Source organism: Emydura macquarii, unplaced genomic scaffold, assembly GCF_026122565.2.
Source record: "Emydura macquarii macquarii isolate MOO-44397 ecotype Brisbane River unplaced genomic scaffold, CSIRO-AGI_Emac_v2 contig_3472, whole genome shotgun sequence".
In the NCBI taxonomy this organism is placed as follows: domain Eukaryota; kingdom Metazoa; phylum Chordata; order Testudines; family Chelidae; genus Emydura; species Emydura macquarii.
The window spans coordinates 608,449-624,431 of record NW_027133609.1 but is presented as its reverse complement, the minus strand read 5'-3'; the positions used below and the strand labels follow the sequence as shown (position 1 = coordinate 624,431).

General features: G+C 60.1%; 1 protein-coding gene across 1 annotated transcript in view; it reads right to left on the bottom strand.

Annotated features, from left to right (window-relative positions):
- The window catches only part of NCKAP1L (NCK associated protein 1 like), a 55,171-nt gene that overhangs the window by 21,045 nt on the left and 18,143 nt on the right, over nucleotides 1–15,983 (bottom strand). Inside the window, exons 18-26 of the mRNA XM_067535038.1 lie at nucleotides 15,801–15,920; nucleotides 15,119–15,258; nucleotides 14,510–14,641; nucleotides 13,750–13,968; nucleotides 12,520–12,650; nucleotides 11,563–11,660; nucleotides 10,540–10,633; nucleotides 10,000–10,082; nucleotides 6,792–6,872 (exon numbers count right to left, since the gene is read on the bottom strand). Coding sequence (XP_067391139.1) covers nucleotides 6,792–6,872; nucleotides 10,000–10,082; nucleotides 10,540–10,633; nucleotides 11,563–11,660; nucleotides 12,520–12,650; nucleotides 13,750–13,968; nucleotides 14,510–14,641; nucleotides 15,119–15,258; nucleotides 15,801–15,920 — 1,098 coding nt within the window. The remainder of the gene's footprint in view (nucleotides 1–6,791; nucleotides 6,873–9,999; nucleotides 10,083–10,539; nucleotides 10,634–11,562; nucleotides 11,661–12,519; nucleotides 12,651–13,749; nucleotides 13,969–14,509; nucleotides 14,642–15,118; nucleotides 15,259–15,800; nucleotides 15,921–15,983) is intronic.

The following is a 15,983-nucleotide window of genomic DNA, read 5'->3' as shown; positions in this document are numbered from 1 at the left end:
AAGCAGGGGGGGGGGCGGAGCTAGGCCTTTAAGAGCCAGGCTGGTGAGCTCAGTTGAAGGGAGATGGCTGAAGGGGAATGATGCATCTCCTCCTGAGCTCCTAGCTAAGGCCGGGCCGGGCCGGGCCGGGCCGGGCCGCTGAGGGGGAGTGGCCGGCCTTGAACCCAGCCTGGGGATCAACTGAGGCCTCCCCCAGGTACCCCACGGCCTGGGAGTTGTAGGGCCCACCAGAGACCCCCACGGCCTGGGAGCTGGAAGAAGGCCCATCGGGGCTCCCTGCTGACTACGAGCCTGAGGAGAACCTCCCGGAGACACCCAGGGCTTGGGAGCTGGAAGCGGACCCGCCAGAGCAGTCCAGAGCCTGGGACCCCGAGAATCTACCAGCCCTGCCCGAGACCTGGGGACCGCAGGACCTGGAGGAGCTGCCCTCCGAAGATGAGCCCATGGAGCTGCCCGAGCTGCCGCCTGTGGACGAGGAGGGCCTAGCAGGTCTACCAAACCTCAGCGACCCGGAAGAGGCAGGTACCGGGGGTTTCGGGGAGGAAGTAGCCCAGGGATCGCCACATGTTAGCGGCTGAGTCAGGGGCAATCCAGGCGGCATGTTGCAGCCGGAGCCCCACCGACCCAGTGGCAAATGCCGTTGCCACTGCCAGGGCCCTGGGCTGGGACGCAGTGGAGACGGGCGGGCCTGTGTCCCCCTCCCCCCTTCCCTGTCCTCCGTGGGAAACCCTTCCCTGCCGTGCCGTTCTAGAAAATGGCTTGCTTGCTCTGCCAGCCTTGCCTGAGGGCCTGGCCATAAACTGCTTGCCCTGAGAAGGGCACAAGACTGCTCCTGGTGCGAGGTAGCCGGGAGGGGTGTTCCCCCTCTGAGGAGGACCCAGAGAGGGAGCCAGACCCGGATGCTGCTCCCCGGTTCCAGGGACACGTCCACACATACACTTTCCTCCACCACCTCTGGGGGCTCCGATACGACTGGCAGCTCCTTCGTCTCCATCCGAGAGGTCTTCCGAGCTGCCGGTTTCTACAAGGACCTCCTCCCGAATGGAGGCCGTTGCGGTCGCTGAGGGGGAGGACCTCCTCGCGGAGCCCCCGCTACACAACCCCCAACTCCGTGTGCAGGTGGCAGAGGCCCCCACGGTGTGACGGAGGCTGGTCCTGACAGGCGTCACCAGGATCAGAGACCTCCTGAACTACGACCGGGGGGACTGGGTGGATCCACAGGCTTGGCTCATGGGGCTCTCCACCCTTCGAACTCCCTGGCGCATACTCCAGGAGATGAGGGCAGCCTTGCCTCCCGCTGCTCGGGTTTACCTCGAATTGGTCCTGTGACAGGGCGCTCTCTGCGCCCCCCTTCCTCCCCCCAGTCCCAGCCCTCTGGAGTTTTTCCATCAGGTCTCAGCCCCATGGACCCCCCCAGCTGCCCTCTCCCCATGCACCGAGCCGGCTGCACGACTTGCAGCTGGTCCTTTTCCAAACCGCACACAGGGATCATTTGTACACACTCGTGCTCCACACCCTTCATTTTCTCGCCCTTGTGTCCCACCCAGACACCAAGTGGCGGGACCTGATACCACCTGTGGAGGGCGAGGACCCCCAATGGGCCAGCCTATATTCCACCTGGACCCCAAGGCCCACCAGGGATCCTCCACGGAGCTGTGAGCATGGGTGTGTACTTGGCGCAGTTCACCCCTCACCCCGACACCTGCCCCTTTTGTGGAGTGAGGGAGACCCTAGCGCACGTCTATCTCAAGTGCGCCAGGCTGCAGCCCCTGTTCCCACTCTTCCAGAACCTCAGCAAGAGGTTCTGGCTGCACTTTTCCCCGCACCTGTTCCTCTATGCACACCCCATCCGTGGCCCCACGAAGTCATGGGACCTCCTTGTCAACCTCCTCCTAACCCTAGCCAAGGTGGCCATCTACAAGACCAGGAGAGGAGGTTGGCCGAGGGGGTGCTCTGCGACTGTGGGGCCTACTTCCGTTCCTCCGTCCGTCCATGCATCCGGGCAGAGTTCCTCTGGGCAGCGTCCACTGGCTCCCTTGACACCTTCTGGGGGCAGTGGGCACTGTCTGGAGTTCTCTGCTCAGTGTCCCCTTCTGGTTCCCTTCATTTGACCCTTTGACCCCTGTGCCCGTTCCTGTTTTTTTCACTCATTGTCCCCTGCAATTAGTTGAATCTTGGGCCCAGTAACTCCTCCCCTTAGGCTGGGGGTGAGGCCTTTAGCGGTGGGCAGGCACCTCCCGGAATTCAAACCCTTTTGTAGCCCTCTGGCCTGACTTTATCACAGCTGATACACACATTCCTAAAGAACTAGGTACAGAACACGCGCATGAGCCCATTCCAGAAAAGTACCAGAGCATCCCAATACCCCAAAGAGCAAATGGAGCAAAATAATGAGCTCAGCACCCATTGCTCCAAACCCAGATCCCTCCCTCTCTGCTTCTGCATCTGGGCAGCGGTGGCCTAGCACTGGTGTCAGGAGCAGGGAGATGGGACTCCTGTATTCCATTCCTGCCTCTGCCACTGACTGGATGGGGGCCTTGGGCGAGTCACTTCCCCTCCCTCTGCACCTCAGCTTGTCCTGCTGTAACTTGGGGATAACAAGGGAGGCCCTCCCTGCGGGCTCATTTGCATCCCCAAGTGCCAGGGCCACAATGCCCAGGCATGCTTGACTCTGCAGCTGAATAGTGCGAGGGGAGGGCAGCAGGTCATCTGCGCCCACAGGTCAGCTGGAAGCTTCGCAGCACCAGCTGCATGCGAGTCCTGTACAATCTGCCATGGCCTCAGCACATACACTGGAAAGCTGATCCTAACGTGTGCTCCTGCACAGCCCCTGCCCGACAGCGGCAAACTCCAGCATGACACAAACCCCTCGGCGGGAAGCTGGGGCTTCCTTTGCCCCTGTGTCAAATCTCAAGTCACGCATGGGATGGGTGGATTTTCCTCTGACCGCACCGGGGCTCTTGCCTCCACCCTGCTGCGTTATGGCCCCAAGATCTGATAAGGCCCATTTGGCTGGGCTGAGCATTTGATTCTGCTGTCCTTGAGCTCTGGCTGGAGGTGACTAGCCCCATTACCATTCTCCTCACCCCTCCGCTCTGCCAGGAGCCCTCCTTCCTCCTTCCCTGTAATTGCTTTGCGGCTCTGGAGGCATTCGCTCCCTCACTACCGGTGCAAAACCAGTCACACTTACTCCCTATCTGTGCCACGCTGCTGATGATAACGCCATTAACTCGGCAATGAGCCACCCCTGCTTGCATTCCTCTTGTCCTTCCCCACCCACTAGCTTCACCAGGTGTGCACATACGAAGACCGTTTTGCCTGCCACTCTAACGCGGCCACCGCTGGGGTTGAACACAGCAGCTGTTTAGCAGAACACAGCAACACAACAGGGAGGCGCACAAGGGAATATTGGTGATATTGCTGAAATGAATACGCACAGGGCCAAAACCAGACTAAATACCGATCTACTTACACACCCATGGGGATGAAATGGAGAGTCAGAACATTCCTGGTGCAGCCAGCAAATGCTCGTGACATCCAGCTAGAAACCATTCAGCAGAATAACCCGGCTCCCTCCCATTTCAGTTTTACATTATTTGAACGGGCCCTACAACACCACCGCTGTTCCGACCTGCCCAAAAGCCCCAGCTGAGCCCACAGGGGCCAGCGTGGCAGCTTGCCACAGCCAGGAGCAGTGCCACTGTCTTGGCAGCCCCAGAAAGAGCAAGTCCCAGCATCCCTGCAGGACAGAGGAGCCCCCCAGACAGGCACCCACAGCATCGCCAGCCTCCCCACGATTCACAGCACTGCTCGCCACATCTCAGCTCATCTAGGGCATTTCTACCCTTTCGCCCCCAGCTCTGCAGAGGGGGGGATCTGCCGGGATAACAGCATTTTGGATACTCAGAGCTTATATAATCAACCCCACTGGGGCTCAGCTCAGGGTCTGAAGCCAGGGCCCTTAGAGCTGAAAGCACCCAATGGACTGAGCAGCCACGAGCCGGGGACAGAGACAGATCCCAGTGGGGTGAGGGGGAGAGGAGACTCATAGGAGCCTTCAGCTCCAGCTTAGGTAAAAGCCCAGCCTGCTGGTTCCAGGGAGACCCTGCCCCAAGCCCACAAGCCAACACAGCCCTTTATGCTTGGAGATGCGCACGGACCGCAACACACCCAGTGCTGCAAGGTGGCTGAGAATGCCCAGGATTGCAGCGACGAGACAGCCCACCGTCCAGGTCAGCCGGGGCCCAGAGCAGGCACCTTTTACTGAGGATGCTCAGGAAACAAAGAAAAACACCAGGAACTCTGAGCTGAAGCCCCAGGGCGCCATGGTCAGGCAATTCCTCATTTCTTGCTCCTGAGTGTGCAACCCTGTGCCCAGTCCCACGGCCCGGCCTAGAACCCCGGGAGAGACGGGCTCCCAGCCCTTCCCCCAAGCTCTCAAGAGGTTTCCCCTAATATCCAGTCAACTTCTGCCTTTCATCTCCTTTCTCCTATGTAACCTGCTGCCTGGGAGGCTATAGCCTCCCTCCCCCACCCCAGGACTCTCCTCGTCCCACATCTCCCACCTCCCCCCAGTGGGTCTGTCAAACACGGCATATTTGCCTATTTCATCTCTCCTCACCACACAGCCCCTGACTGTCTCTGAACACGCGCCTGCCTGTATTGTAAATCCGCCCAGCTGTACAGAGAGGGGCTCCCCCCAGCAAACGCAGCCTCAGGTGGCCCTGTCTTTAAACCCTGCCACGGCACAAGGTAGCACCGTAGCCAGAGATCTAATGTGCTGCCTGCTGCTGTCCCCTAGGGCTCACGGAGGGTATGACACCTTCCCCCGATACCCAGGGACTGAGATTCATAGAATCATAGAATATCAGAGTTGGAAGGGACCTCAGGAGGTATCTAGTCCAAGCCCCTGCTCAAAGCAGGACTAACCTCAGCCCGCCTGGGCTCTTCCCTGCAGATAACCCCCCACTGCCCAGAGCCCCGGCCCTCAGCCCTTGCTGCGTGTTTCTCAGGCCTGACCCTGGTAAGCACAAGCAGTAATGCCCTGCTCTGCATTCACACCCTGTGCCATTAACACATGCCCTGCCCTGCTCTGCATTCACACCCTCCACCTTTAACACGCACCCTGTTCTGCATTCACACCCTGTGTCATTAACACACACCTTGCTCTGCTCTGTATTCACACTTTGCACTATTAACACACGCCCTGCTCTGCTCTGCATTCACACCCTGTGCCATTAACACACGCTCTGCCCTGCTCTGCTCTGCATTCACACCCTGCGCCATTAACACACACCCTGCTCTGCATTCACACCGTGTCATTAACACACACCCTGCTCTGCATTCACACCCTGAGCCATTAACACACACCCTGCTCTGCATTCACACCCTGAGCCATTAACACGCGGCCTGCCCTGCTCTGCATTCACACTGTGTCATTAACACACACCCTGCTCTGCTCTGCCACTCCCTTCAGGCCGAACTTACAAATATAGGTACAATGGATGGGTCCCACCAAACAGGCCCTTCCCCCTTGTGTCCCCAGGGCCTCCCAGCTCCAGCTGCTTTAGATTGAAAATGGGACCCAGCCAGGAAAGCTGCCACTAAACACAACCCTGTGATCAGTCACCCGGAGCGGGACCCGCCAGGCCAGGACTGTGCCCGCCCCCCAAAGCCAGCAGGAGCGCACTGTGCTTGCTCATCATGCCATTCCCGCAGAGAGCAGCGAAAGCGGTATGGACCGGTCAGTGCCAACTGTATCTGCACATCCCAGCTCTGTCCGTGGGGGCTCAGGCCCAGCTCTTTGCCCTCCCTAGGAACCGCCCAGGCTAAGCCCAGGGCAGAATCCAGCCTGCAGGGGTTAAGTTCATCGAGGCCCATGATGTGCTCCGGCCCCACCGCCTCACCCCACGACAAGCCGTCCCCAGACCCTGCTGTGCCGGCTGCGCTCACAGTGGCCCTGTTCAAAGCGAGGGTGCTGGCTGGCTGGGGGCACGGCACAGGGCTGAGCACATGCCAGACCCCTCGGCAGAGCTTGCTGCAGCTGTGCCAGGGCTGAGATAGGCCCAGGTGAGCTGCATGTGATGCTGCCCTGGGCACCTGCTCTCCAGAGGAGGTTCCACTCCCAGCCAGCACTAGAGGCCAACGATCTAGCCAGGGCCCCCACACAAGATTGTCCACAGCCCACTGATGTCAGGGGAGCTTTGCCATCAGGGCTCCTGGGGCCAGGATGACACGTCCCCAGGGTGCAGCTCTGGCCAGTCACCCTCTGGTAGCAGAGCCTCCCGGGGCTTATGGCCCCAGCACAGAATCCCAGCGAGGCCTACGCGGCCCTGGCACCGGGGTTGTGTCTCTATTTCTTAGCCTGGGTCTCTGGACCGATAGAGGCCTGGCTTCCCTGGGACAGGCGAAGGACTCACTGCCAGCGCTGAGAGCTCCCCCATCGGCAGCAGCCCAGAGCAGCCACTCGCCTCCAGCACTCCCCACCGGGAGACGGCAGTGAGCGCTCCGGCCCGGGGAGGTTGCTGCTTGCTGGATGATGCCCTGTGGACACTGCGGGTTGCTGGGCCTGGGCCCTGCAAGGCGACAGCTCGGAAAGACCCAGACCCCCTCTGTGACGGACAGGAGTCCCCACTGCCATCTCTGCAGCAGCAGCAGGGGATGAATTCAGGCCCAGCGCGTCCATGGCATGGACAGTGCAGCAGGAGGCTGCAGCTCAGCCAGTTCATGGATTTGCCTGCCTCCCGCAGAGCCCCGCCCACAGCCGAGTGAAACACGAGGGTCGCACCCACCTTTATGTCCGTGTCCGGGGTGACAAACTCCTTCAGGCACTCGATGGGGCCCATCAGGTATGAGCAGCGGTTGGAGAAGATCTGCAGCAAGGAGAGAGCCAGCCCTTGAGATAGCAATGGACACAGATTGCCCCTGGCACCCGCCCCACTGCTCTGTCCTCCCTCTCTGGGTCACGGTGCCTATGAAGATGTCCATACTGGTGCCAAGCTCCCTTTTCCCTCTGTCCTTCCACCCCACAGGCTCTTAGGGTAATGCACAAACTGTGCCGGGAGTACTTCATCACCACTGAAATGCAGCCACCTCTGGGTGGGACGTGGCAGCTGTTTAACAACTGCCCAGCAGCCAAGTACAGGAAGTGAGCGGTGCAATGCCTGATGCTCTGCATGGACAGGCCACTCCAGGCACCATATGGGTGTAGCCAATAAGCCCACAGAGCGGGGCTGGTGCCAGCTACTGCCCCTGCTTTAGAGGGGAGCAGGGGCTTGCCCAAGGCCACCTGGGCAGAGCTAGGAGCAGCCTCAGGGGTGTCTGGCCCCAGAGGCCTGTCCTGGGAGGGACACAGGCAGAATACACTCACCACTCATGCCCAGCTACATCCCGAGCATACATGGGGGGGTCAGTGACACCCCCCCAATGCAGCCCCATAATACTCCATGAGCAGTGCAAAGGGCCAGCCCCGCCCCACACAGCGCCCATGGTGCCTGGGATGCACAGCGGGAGCAGCCAGCTCCTCGGCCCGCTGGCCTGGGGGGTGCAGCTGGAGCACGAGCCTCTCACAGGTCTGAAGCAGGGATGACACAAGGCCACTCCTCCCCCGCTCTGATCACATGCTAACATGCCCCTGACACTCCCATACAGCAGGGGTGATGCAGCCCCACCCGCACTGCACGAGTGCAATCACACTGGAGCCAGACAGGGGAGGATAGGGCCCCCCATTGGTGACTCCCTGCACCCCCCTTTGCACAGGGGTGCGAGCAGGCATGGATTGGGCCCCGCTGGCAGTGCAGGGACAGGGACTGCAGGAGCTTCCAGGCTCCGACAGCCCAAACTCAGCAATACTGAAGCTGTCGGAGTTTATTCTACTTGTAGAGTCTCCCACCTGGCCATCGCTCACCACGGCAGTTCACAGCTGCACCAGGCTGCGCCGGTCACGTTACACCCATTGCCTGACCCGCCTGCCCCCCTGCAACCTCCCTGGGGACTCACTGGGCTCCCTCTGCAGCCAGGGCTGTGCTAGCATTTCCACTGATGGTGCGTGAGCTGTAGCAGGCAGGGCCTTGCCTGCAGGGCCGCCCTGCAGGGCCGGTGGGGACAGGACCCGTCCCCCTCAGCCAAGCAGAGAGCAACTATTTTGCCTTGTTACCAGTTTTCAGGAGGCAGAGGTAATTGTAACATCCTAACATTCTGGGACTCTGTTGCTATGATTATGTTTACATGTGTTTGGGAACACTCTGCTTGTAACATCTCGCAGTTCTGTCTGCATTTTGCCTGTAATATCTCACAGTTCCGTTTGCTGTTTAGAAATATTTTGAGGCCTTTTGTTACACAAGCAACTGTCTGGCCCACATCTAAGAAGATTTACTGTGAATATGCTTTGTTATTCTATGTCGGAGGAATAATCCATATTGATGGCTGATTGCATTTTAGCATTTTTAGGATTGTAATAATTTTTACTCCCCTCTTTTTCTGAGAGTATACATCATTCGGTTGGAATGTAGTTTTAATTTGAAGTTGTAATTTCTGTTTTGAGTGTGTTTGTTTTTTGAAGTAGACGTTAGTTCGTGTGATTGAGGAATGAATGGCGTGCATGTGATAATGAAGTAAAAAGGCGGCAACACTAATTCTCCCTAACAAAAGGGAGTGAAGCAGGACTTCATTGTAACAACTTTTACAATCCAGATGGCCAAAGAACATGGATCAAGATAACCCTGAGTCCAGAGGAGTCCACCCCAAGGACAGGAACGAGTGTGGACCAGGAACAAGGAGATAACGAACAGATGTCATGCTTGCAACACTGTGGGTGATTGATAATCACACCAGGATGCAGATGCACCGTGACACAGCAAGATCCATAGACCCAAATGGGAACTGACCGCTATAAAGATGGGGTGAAAAGATGAGAATTTTGGGGTCATTCTGCAAACATCCAGGAGCATCGGATTCACCACGGACAGAGCCCGGCTCCATCCTCATATTCAGTCCACCTGGCCAGTGGAGTGACTCGAGCAACTCAGAGGCTGGAAAGTATACTCCGCCTGCAGAACTGTGTGTGTGCGTGTGTGTGTGTAGGCAACTGCTTTTGAAATTTCTGTATTCACAATAAACACAGCATATTGCCTTGTCTCCCTAAATAAGATCCTGCTGTTTACTTCATTCATAAGTATAACACGCTGAGCTAGCCCTGCAGGGTCATTGGGGACAGGACCTGGCCCCCTTGCCCGGCACTGAGCTGGCCCTGAAGGGGGAATGAGAGCATAAGGCTGTAGTCCGAGCTAGCAGATTTGCACCAGCCCGCATGGCCCAGTGCCCTGTACAGCCAGTTATCCTTGTGCGGCACTGGGTGCATGCTGCTCCCATGCCCAGCTGATCCAAACAGTGGCCCAAGGGGCACGGCAGTGATGCACTAGGCCCAGCAGTGAGGGGGTACGGAGCTGGAGTGCCAAGCCCACCCAGATTTTGGGCTATCCTGCAGCTCAGCTCAGCCAGCTGTGAAGTAGAGCAACCCCCAGGGTCTGTCTACACTGCCATTAGCCACCCGCGGCTGGCCGGGCTCGCGAGGCTATTTAACTGCAGTTTAGACATTTGAGACCTTCCCACCGTGCAAGGTAATTCACCCTCTGGAGCATCCTCGAGGCACCACGGCTCACCCCTTCTCCTCCTCAGAGAATCTCACCCCAGAGGCATGAGACAATTAACAGGTGAGCAGGCTTCCATCTCTCAATGGGCCATATCTGCCCCCCACCATGGTACCTGGGTGCCTCACAGTCTCCCCACACACCCAGTGGGGCAGGGCAGGGTTAGGAGACCCACGGGACTGATGGGAACGGAGGCCCAGAGACCCTCTCGCAGAGTCATGCAGGAGTTGGGTGGCAGAGCAAGGAATTGAACCTGGATCTCCCGAGAACCATGCTAGTGCCTTGAGCACTGGGCCACCCTTTGTCTCTTCCTAGCCTCGCGCAGCCCTTCTGCAGACGGGCCAGCACCCACCTCACGCAGCCCTTTCTGCGCCAGGGAGCGGAAGCTCAGGATCTCCCCGATGATGGTCATTCTTTTCAGCATGTTCTCTGCAGCTGTGGGAGAGCAGTGGGGGGCGGGGGTGAGTTGCAAGGACACGCGGGAGATGGGGCTGCAAAACACATGGGGTACAACACACCCCTGGGCCTGGAAACTGCTTGTATCCCACTTGTGCCCCTCCAGCTCTCCCAGTGCCCCTCACCCCTGACCTGCAGCCCCCCTGCCATTCCCTGCCTGAGCCCCCCCAACTCTGCCAGTGCCCCCACCCCCAACCCGCAGCCCCTGCCAGAGTCTCCTCTCCACACAGCGCTCACTGCAGCTCAGCCCTGTACTGCAGCCCCACCCGTCCAGGCCTGAGCTCCCTGTTCTGTCAGTGCCTCTCACATGTGGCCTGCAGCCCTCCCTCCCCAATTCTGTTCCCCACCAGCCCCCTGCCTCCCAGCCCAGCTGTGCAGTGGGCAGGGGATTCAATGATGCTAGGGAGGAGGAGTGGGGTGGAGGAACGACACTTACACGTCAGCCTGGGGAGTAGCATCGCCATCTGCTCTGGCTTGTAGAAGTTGGAGCGGATCTGCACCAGCACGTCCATGTTCTCTGTCACCAGCTTCTGCAACAGAAACAATCACCATGTGAACCAGCCAGAGCCAGAACCAGCCAGGCCCAACTCGCCCAGAGCCCGGCCCAGCCAGAGCCAGAACCAGCCAGGCCCAACTCGCCCAGAGCCAGGCCCAGCCAGAGCCAGAACCAGCCAGGCCCAACTCGCCCAGAGCCAGGGGTTGCTGTCATGGGACTCTTCCCTGGTATCAGTATTTTACCCAGCACCAGCCCCTCTGGGTCTGAACAAAGGGAACAGCCAGACACTGAAGTCCTGACTCTCCCGCCCCCACATAACAATCACATGAACCGAGGAGCGACGGCCCTGTGCTCCCCCAGCTAGCTGGGCGGAGCAGTGAAGACGAGCACATGGAGCTGAAAGGATATGTCTAGTGGGGACACAGCAAGTCAGTGACAGGTCTGGCAATAGAACCCAGGAGTCCTGGCTCCGAGCCCCCCCTGCTCTAACCCACTAGACCCCATTCCACCCCCAGAGAACCCAGGAATTCTGGCACTCAGCCCCATCCTCTAGACCAGTGCTTCTCAACCTGTGGTCCCCAGACCCCTGAGGGTCCACGGACTATGTCCAAGGGGTCCACGAAAGACTTAGAGTGAAAAGCAACTGAAATCTATTGTCTGTCTAGAGAGTTGAATAGATTTCAAAGGGCTCCGCTCCTCCATTCGGAAATGTTTAGGGGTCCGCAAATGAAAAAACACTGAGAAACATTGACCTAGACCCCACTCCACTCCCAGAGAACCCAGGAGTCCTGGCTCCCAGCCCCCCTGCTCTAACCCACTGACCCCACTCCACTCCCAGAGAACCCAGGAGTCCTGGCTCCCAGGCCCCTCCGCTCCAAGCACTGAGCCCCTCTGCCTGCTCAGCCCGTAGCCATGGCGATTTGAGGGCAGCGAGCAGTGGCTCTGCCCGGCCCAGCCTCCTACCTTCAGCTCCACCACCTGCGAGGTGACGTGCCACATGAGATTGTCGCTCAGGAACTTCATGCCATAGGGGCCCAGTATTTCGGCCAGTGCCCGCATCTCTGGGGAGAGGGGGATGGAATCACACAGGCGGGCGTTAGCTCCTTCCTGCCTGCTTGGATCGCACACGAGCTCGCCAGGACAAGGGACAGCTACGCCTCGCACCCCCATGGCCTGTCCCAGCGCCAAGCCTCCCAGTCCTGAGCCACTCAGCCTAACTCGCCCAGAGCCAGCCACCATCCCGCCCCACGTCCCCACAGCCAGCCGCCCTCCCGCCCCACACATCCACAAAGCCAGCTGCCCTTCTGCCCCGCGAGTCCCCAGAGCCAGCTGCCCTCCCGTCCCGCGAGTCCCCAGAGCCAGCCACCCTCCCACTCCATGTGTTCCAAAAGCCAGCTGCCCTCCCGCGCCGCGAGTCCCCGGAGCCAGCCGCCCTCTTGCCCCGCGCATCCCCAGAGCCAGCCACCCTCCGCCTTGCCATTACCGCACATCCCCATCCCCGTCTCCAGAGCCATCCCCACAGCCAGCCAGCCAGCCAGCCAGCCGTCCTGCCACGCACGTCCCCAGAGCCAGCCACTGTCTCACCATGCATGTCCCCAGAGTCAGCCACCGTCCCGTCACATGCATCCCTGCATCCACATCCCTGTCCCCAAAGCCAGCTGTCCTGCCACTGCACATCCCCATCCCATCGCCACGCGTCCCCGTGTTCAACCCCATCCCTAGAGCCAGCCGTCCCACCCCATCTGTCCCCACCCCCATCTCCAGAGTCAGACTCCCACCACCACACGTCCCCACCCCTGGCATCTTCCCCAGCACTGCACAGTCCCTTTCCCACAGCCAGCCAGGCTCAACTTGCCCAGGCCAGCTGTCCCGACACCATGCGGCCCCCTCCACATCAGGCCAGGAGCTGTCACAGCTCACCTGAGACGTCTGAGAACTCCTCTGCACTGAAGCTCTGCTCACCCTCCCTGGGGACAGTGACAAATGCCTGCATGGCCCGGGACAGCACAATGGCCCCAGTGCTGGCCTGGCGCAGCAGTGCCTCCAGGTACCTGCATGGAGCCAAAGAAAATCCACTTACCCTGGTCTTCCAGCATGCGCCTAGTCTGCCTGCCAGAGGCCCAAACTCCCTTGTACCAGTAGGGTGACCAGGTGTCCCCATTTTATAGGGACAATCCCAATATTTGGGGCTTTTTCTTATATGGGCACCCATTGCCCCCCACCCCGTCCCGATTTTTCACACTTCCTATCTGGTCACCCTACGTCCCAGTAAGAAGGGAGCATGGGATGGGATTGAGGGACACTAGCAGAGCTGGGGGGATGGCAGGACTCCAGGCTGGGATAGCAGGGGCTGCAGATCGGGATTGAGGGGCACTGACAGAGCTGGGGGGTTTTGGGAGCCCAGGGCTTGGACAGGGGGGGTCTGCAGGCTGGGATTCCAGGGCACTGGCTGAGGGAAGCTCACGTGGGCAGCCTGCCCCTCATTGGCTCTGGAAGTAGGCTTTTGTTCCTTCTTTTGCCCAGAAACTGGGAGATGGAGGGGCCTGACTATCTCCTGCCGCTGCCCTGTGCTAGGCAGGCCACCCTTTGCTCTCCGAGCAGCAGCTTTCCAGCCCCACTGGAAATGAGGGGCTGGAAGGGACCTCAAGAGACCATGTAGTCAGCCCCTGCAGTGAGGCAGGGCCAAGGACATCTGGTCCGTCCCTGACAGGGGTTTGTCTAACCTGTTCCTAAAAGCCTCCAGGGATAGGAATTCCACAACCCTCTTGGAGCCTGTTCCAGAGCCAACGACCCAAGAGTTAAGAAGCTTTTCCTACGATCTAAGCGAGATCTCCCTCCCTCACTGCAAACTGAGCTGATTCCTTCTTGCCCTCCCATCAGTGCACATGGAGAACAACTGATCACCGTCCTTTTCAGAACAGCCCATAATACAGTGGTCAGGTCCCCCCTTGGCCTTCTCTGCTCTAGACTCCAGGTGCACAAGTCTTTCAACCTTTCCTCATAGCTCAGATTTTCCCATTTCCCCAAACCCTCTGCAGGAGTTTCCTGCCCCAGGCATCTCCAGAGCTCTCCTGCCCCATGGTCAAGAGGTCCCCAGGGCTCTCTCCTGCCCTGTGGCCCAGGCCAGCTGCCCCCAGCCCAGGTGCCAACCAGTTGGTGTAGATGGTGGTGAGGGTCTGCTCCCCGCTGGAGTCCAGGGGCTGCGTCTGCTGAAGCAGGACGTTGCGGATGATGCGGCTGGCATCCACGCACGTGAACTGCCCCAGCGACTGGATGAAGGCGAGATAAGCACGCAAGCCGGCCAGCATCTCTGAGGGCCGTGCAATCTCCTGTGTAGCCTGGTTGTAGTTGGCCATCAACACAAAGGATCTGTAAGGGGACAAAGGAGCTCAGAGGGGACCCGGCACAGACCCTCTCCAGGTGGATATGTTGAGAGCCACAACCTCCCCACTGAAAGCATCCAGCCCCCCTCCCATGATCCCTGTGTAAGTGCATCTCCCAGCACAAGGGAGCTCAGAAAACAGCTGGAGCTTGTGGATCCAACAGCACCAATACCCGTCTCAATCTCCCTGCCCGAGGGCCGTGGGCAGGGACATGCTGTGACCCCGTCCCCACCTGCCCCCCTGAGTGCCATGGGCAGGGAGACGCTGTGCCCCCATCCTCACCCTAGGTTCACGGGCAGAGACACGCCAGACCCCTGGCCCTGCCCACCCAAGTGCTGTGGGCAGGGACAGCTGCGCCCCCATCTCCACCCACCCAAGACCTATGGGCAGGGACAGCCACCCCCATCCCCTCCCACTCACCCAAGCACCCTGGGAAGGGACACACCACAGCCCCATCCGCACTCACCCGCCAGAGGGCCATGGGCAGGGACATGCCATGCCCAGTGCCAGCCACGGGGCCCACGTACCTGTTGAGCCGCGTCTCCAGGTGGCTGCTGAGGTACTCGGCCGGCGTGACCGTGTGCTCGAACACGGTGAAGCTGGGGATGTGGTTGAGGCTCAGAGACAGCTCGCTCAGCATCTGGTGCAGCTTGTCCATGCTGGGAGGCAGAGATGCCGGCGCTGTCACCGCCCGCAGCAAACGGCTCTGGAGCCCGCGCCCGGGGCCCTTCCCCACACCTGTCAGCCCAGTGCACCACAGAGCCCAGACCCCGAACGCGGGGGGATCATTCAAATGAATGGGAAAGTGCTGCAGCAGTGGCAGCCCGGGCGCCTGGGTTCACCGCCACCTCCGCACCGAGAACCAATGGCAGCAGGCAGGCTGAGGGGGGCTATGAAGGGCCAGGTACCGGAGTCGCTTTCCGGAGTCTGAGCCATCAGCCCTTTTGGAGACTCGGAACCTAAGCCCGGCTGCAATGACTGAACCTCTGGCGCCCGTCCTCCCCGGTGCCCCCCAGACTCCTGGAGCACAGGGCATGGTGTCCTCTGAACTGGGGAGCCCCCTCCACAGGCAGCTGTAATGACTGAGCTACCGGGGCACTAGCCCCTTGGGAGCCCTAGCACCCCCATGGGCTTACTTGGTGACCACGCTCCGGTTCTTCCTCTGGCTCTCGGTGCCTGGCTTGTCCCGCTCCGGCTCCCCCTTCTTGGGGGGCTGCTTGAGGGTCTTCTTGTTCCGGGCCTTGCTGATGGTGGAGGCGCAGTGCTTGGGTAGCAGCTTCCCAGGAGACAGAGGAAGGGTCAGTCCATGGGGCGTTGAGCAAGGGAGGGGTTGGGGGCTTGGCAGAGCAGGATTTGGCCACCCCACGGAGGCACATAGGGTCCCCTCCCCTTGCACCCAATTCTGGGGTGGGACACAGCGGGACACCCACCCTCTGCACAGTTGTGCCCCAGGGTGAATCCCACCTGCCTGGAATCTGCCTCTCCTGGCCATGGAGCCACTGGCCACACGGATGCCCACAGCCCACCGCCACCCAGGGTGCAGCACCTGCGATTGCTGGCTATCCAGCCAGATCCACGGCTCCAGCCACGCCCGTCTCCAGAGACCCCAGCCCCCAGCAGAGCTTTGCCAGCCTGCAAAGCAGCCTGTGGAGGGCCGGCATGGCAGCCCCAGCCTCGGGCAGCTCGCCCCGCTGGTGCGTGATCCTAGTGCATGCGACTACTGCACATGCTCCTGGCATACAGTGCGCGCTCAGATGCCCCCCGGCTGGCAGCTCTCCCACGCTCCCCCCCAGCGCCGTGCCCCCCACTGCCCCCCACCTGCTCGCTGAGGTTGCGCTGCTCGGCACACGCGTCCATGATGTAGTTGGCGGCCTGCTTGGCGATCTCCTCTAGGAAGCTGTTGCACAGACCCAGGCTGCAGCTCCGCAGGTGGGGAAACTGCAGAGGGAGGGCAGGGACGGCTCACTGCTCGGGCCCCCAGCCTGGCACCTCCCAGCCATG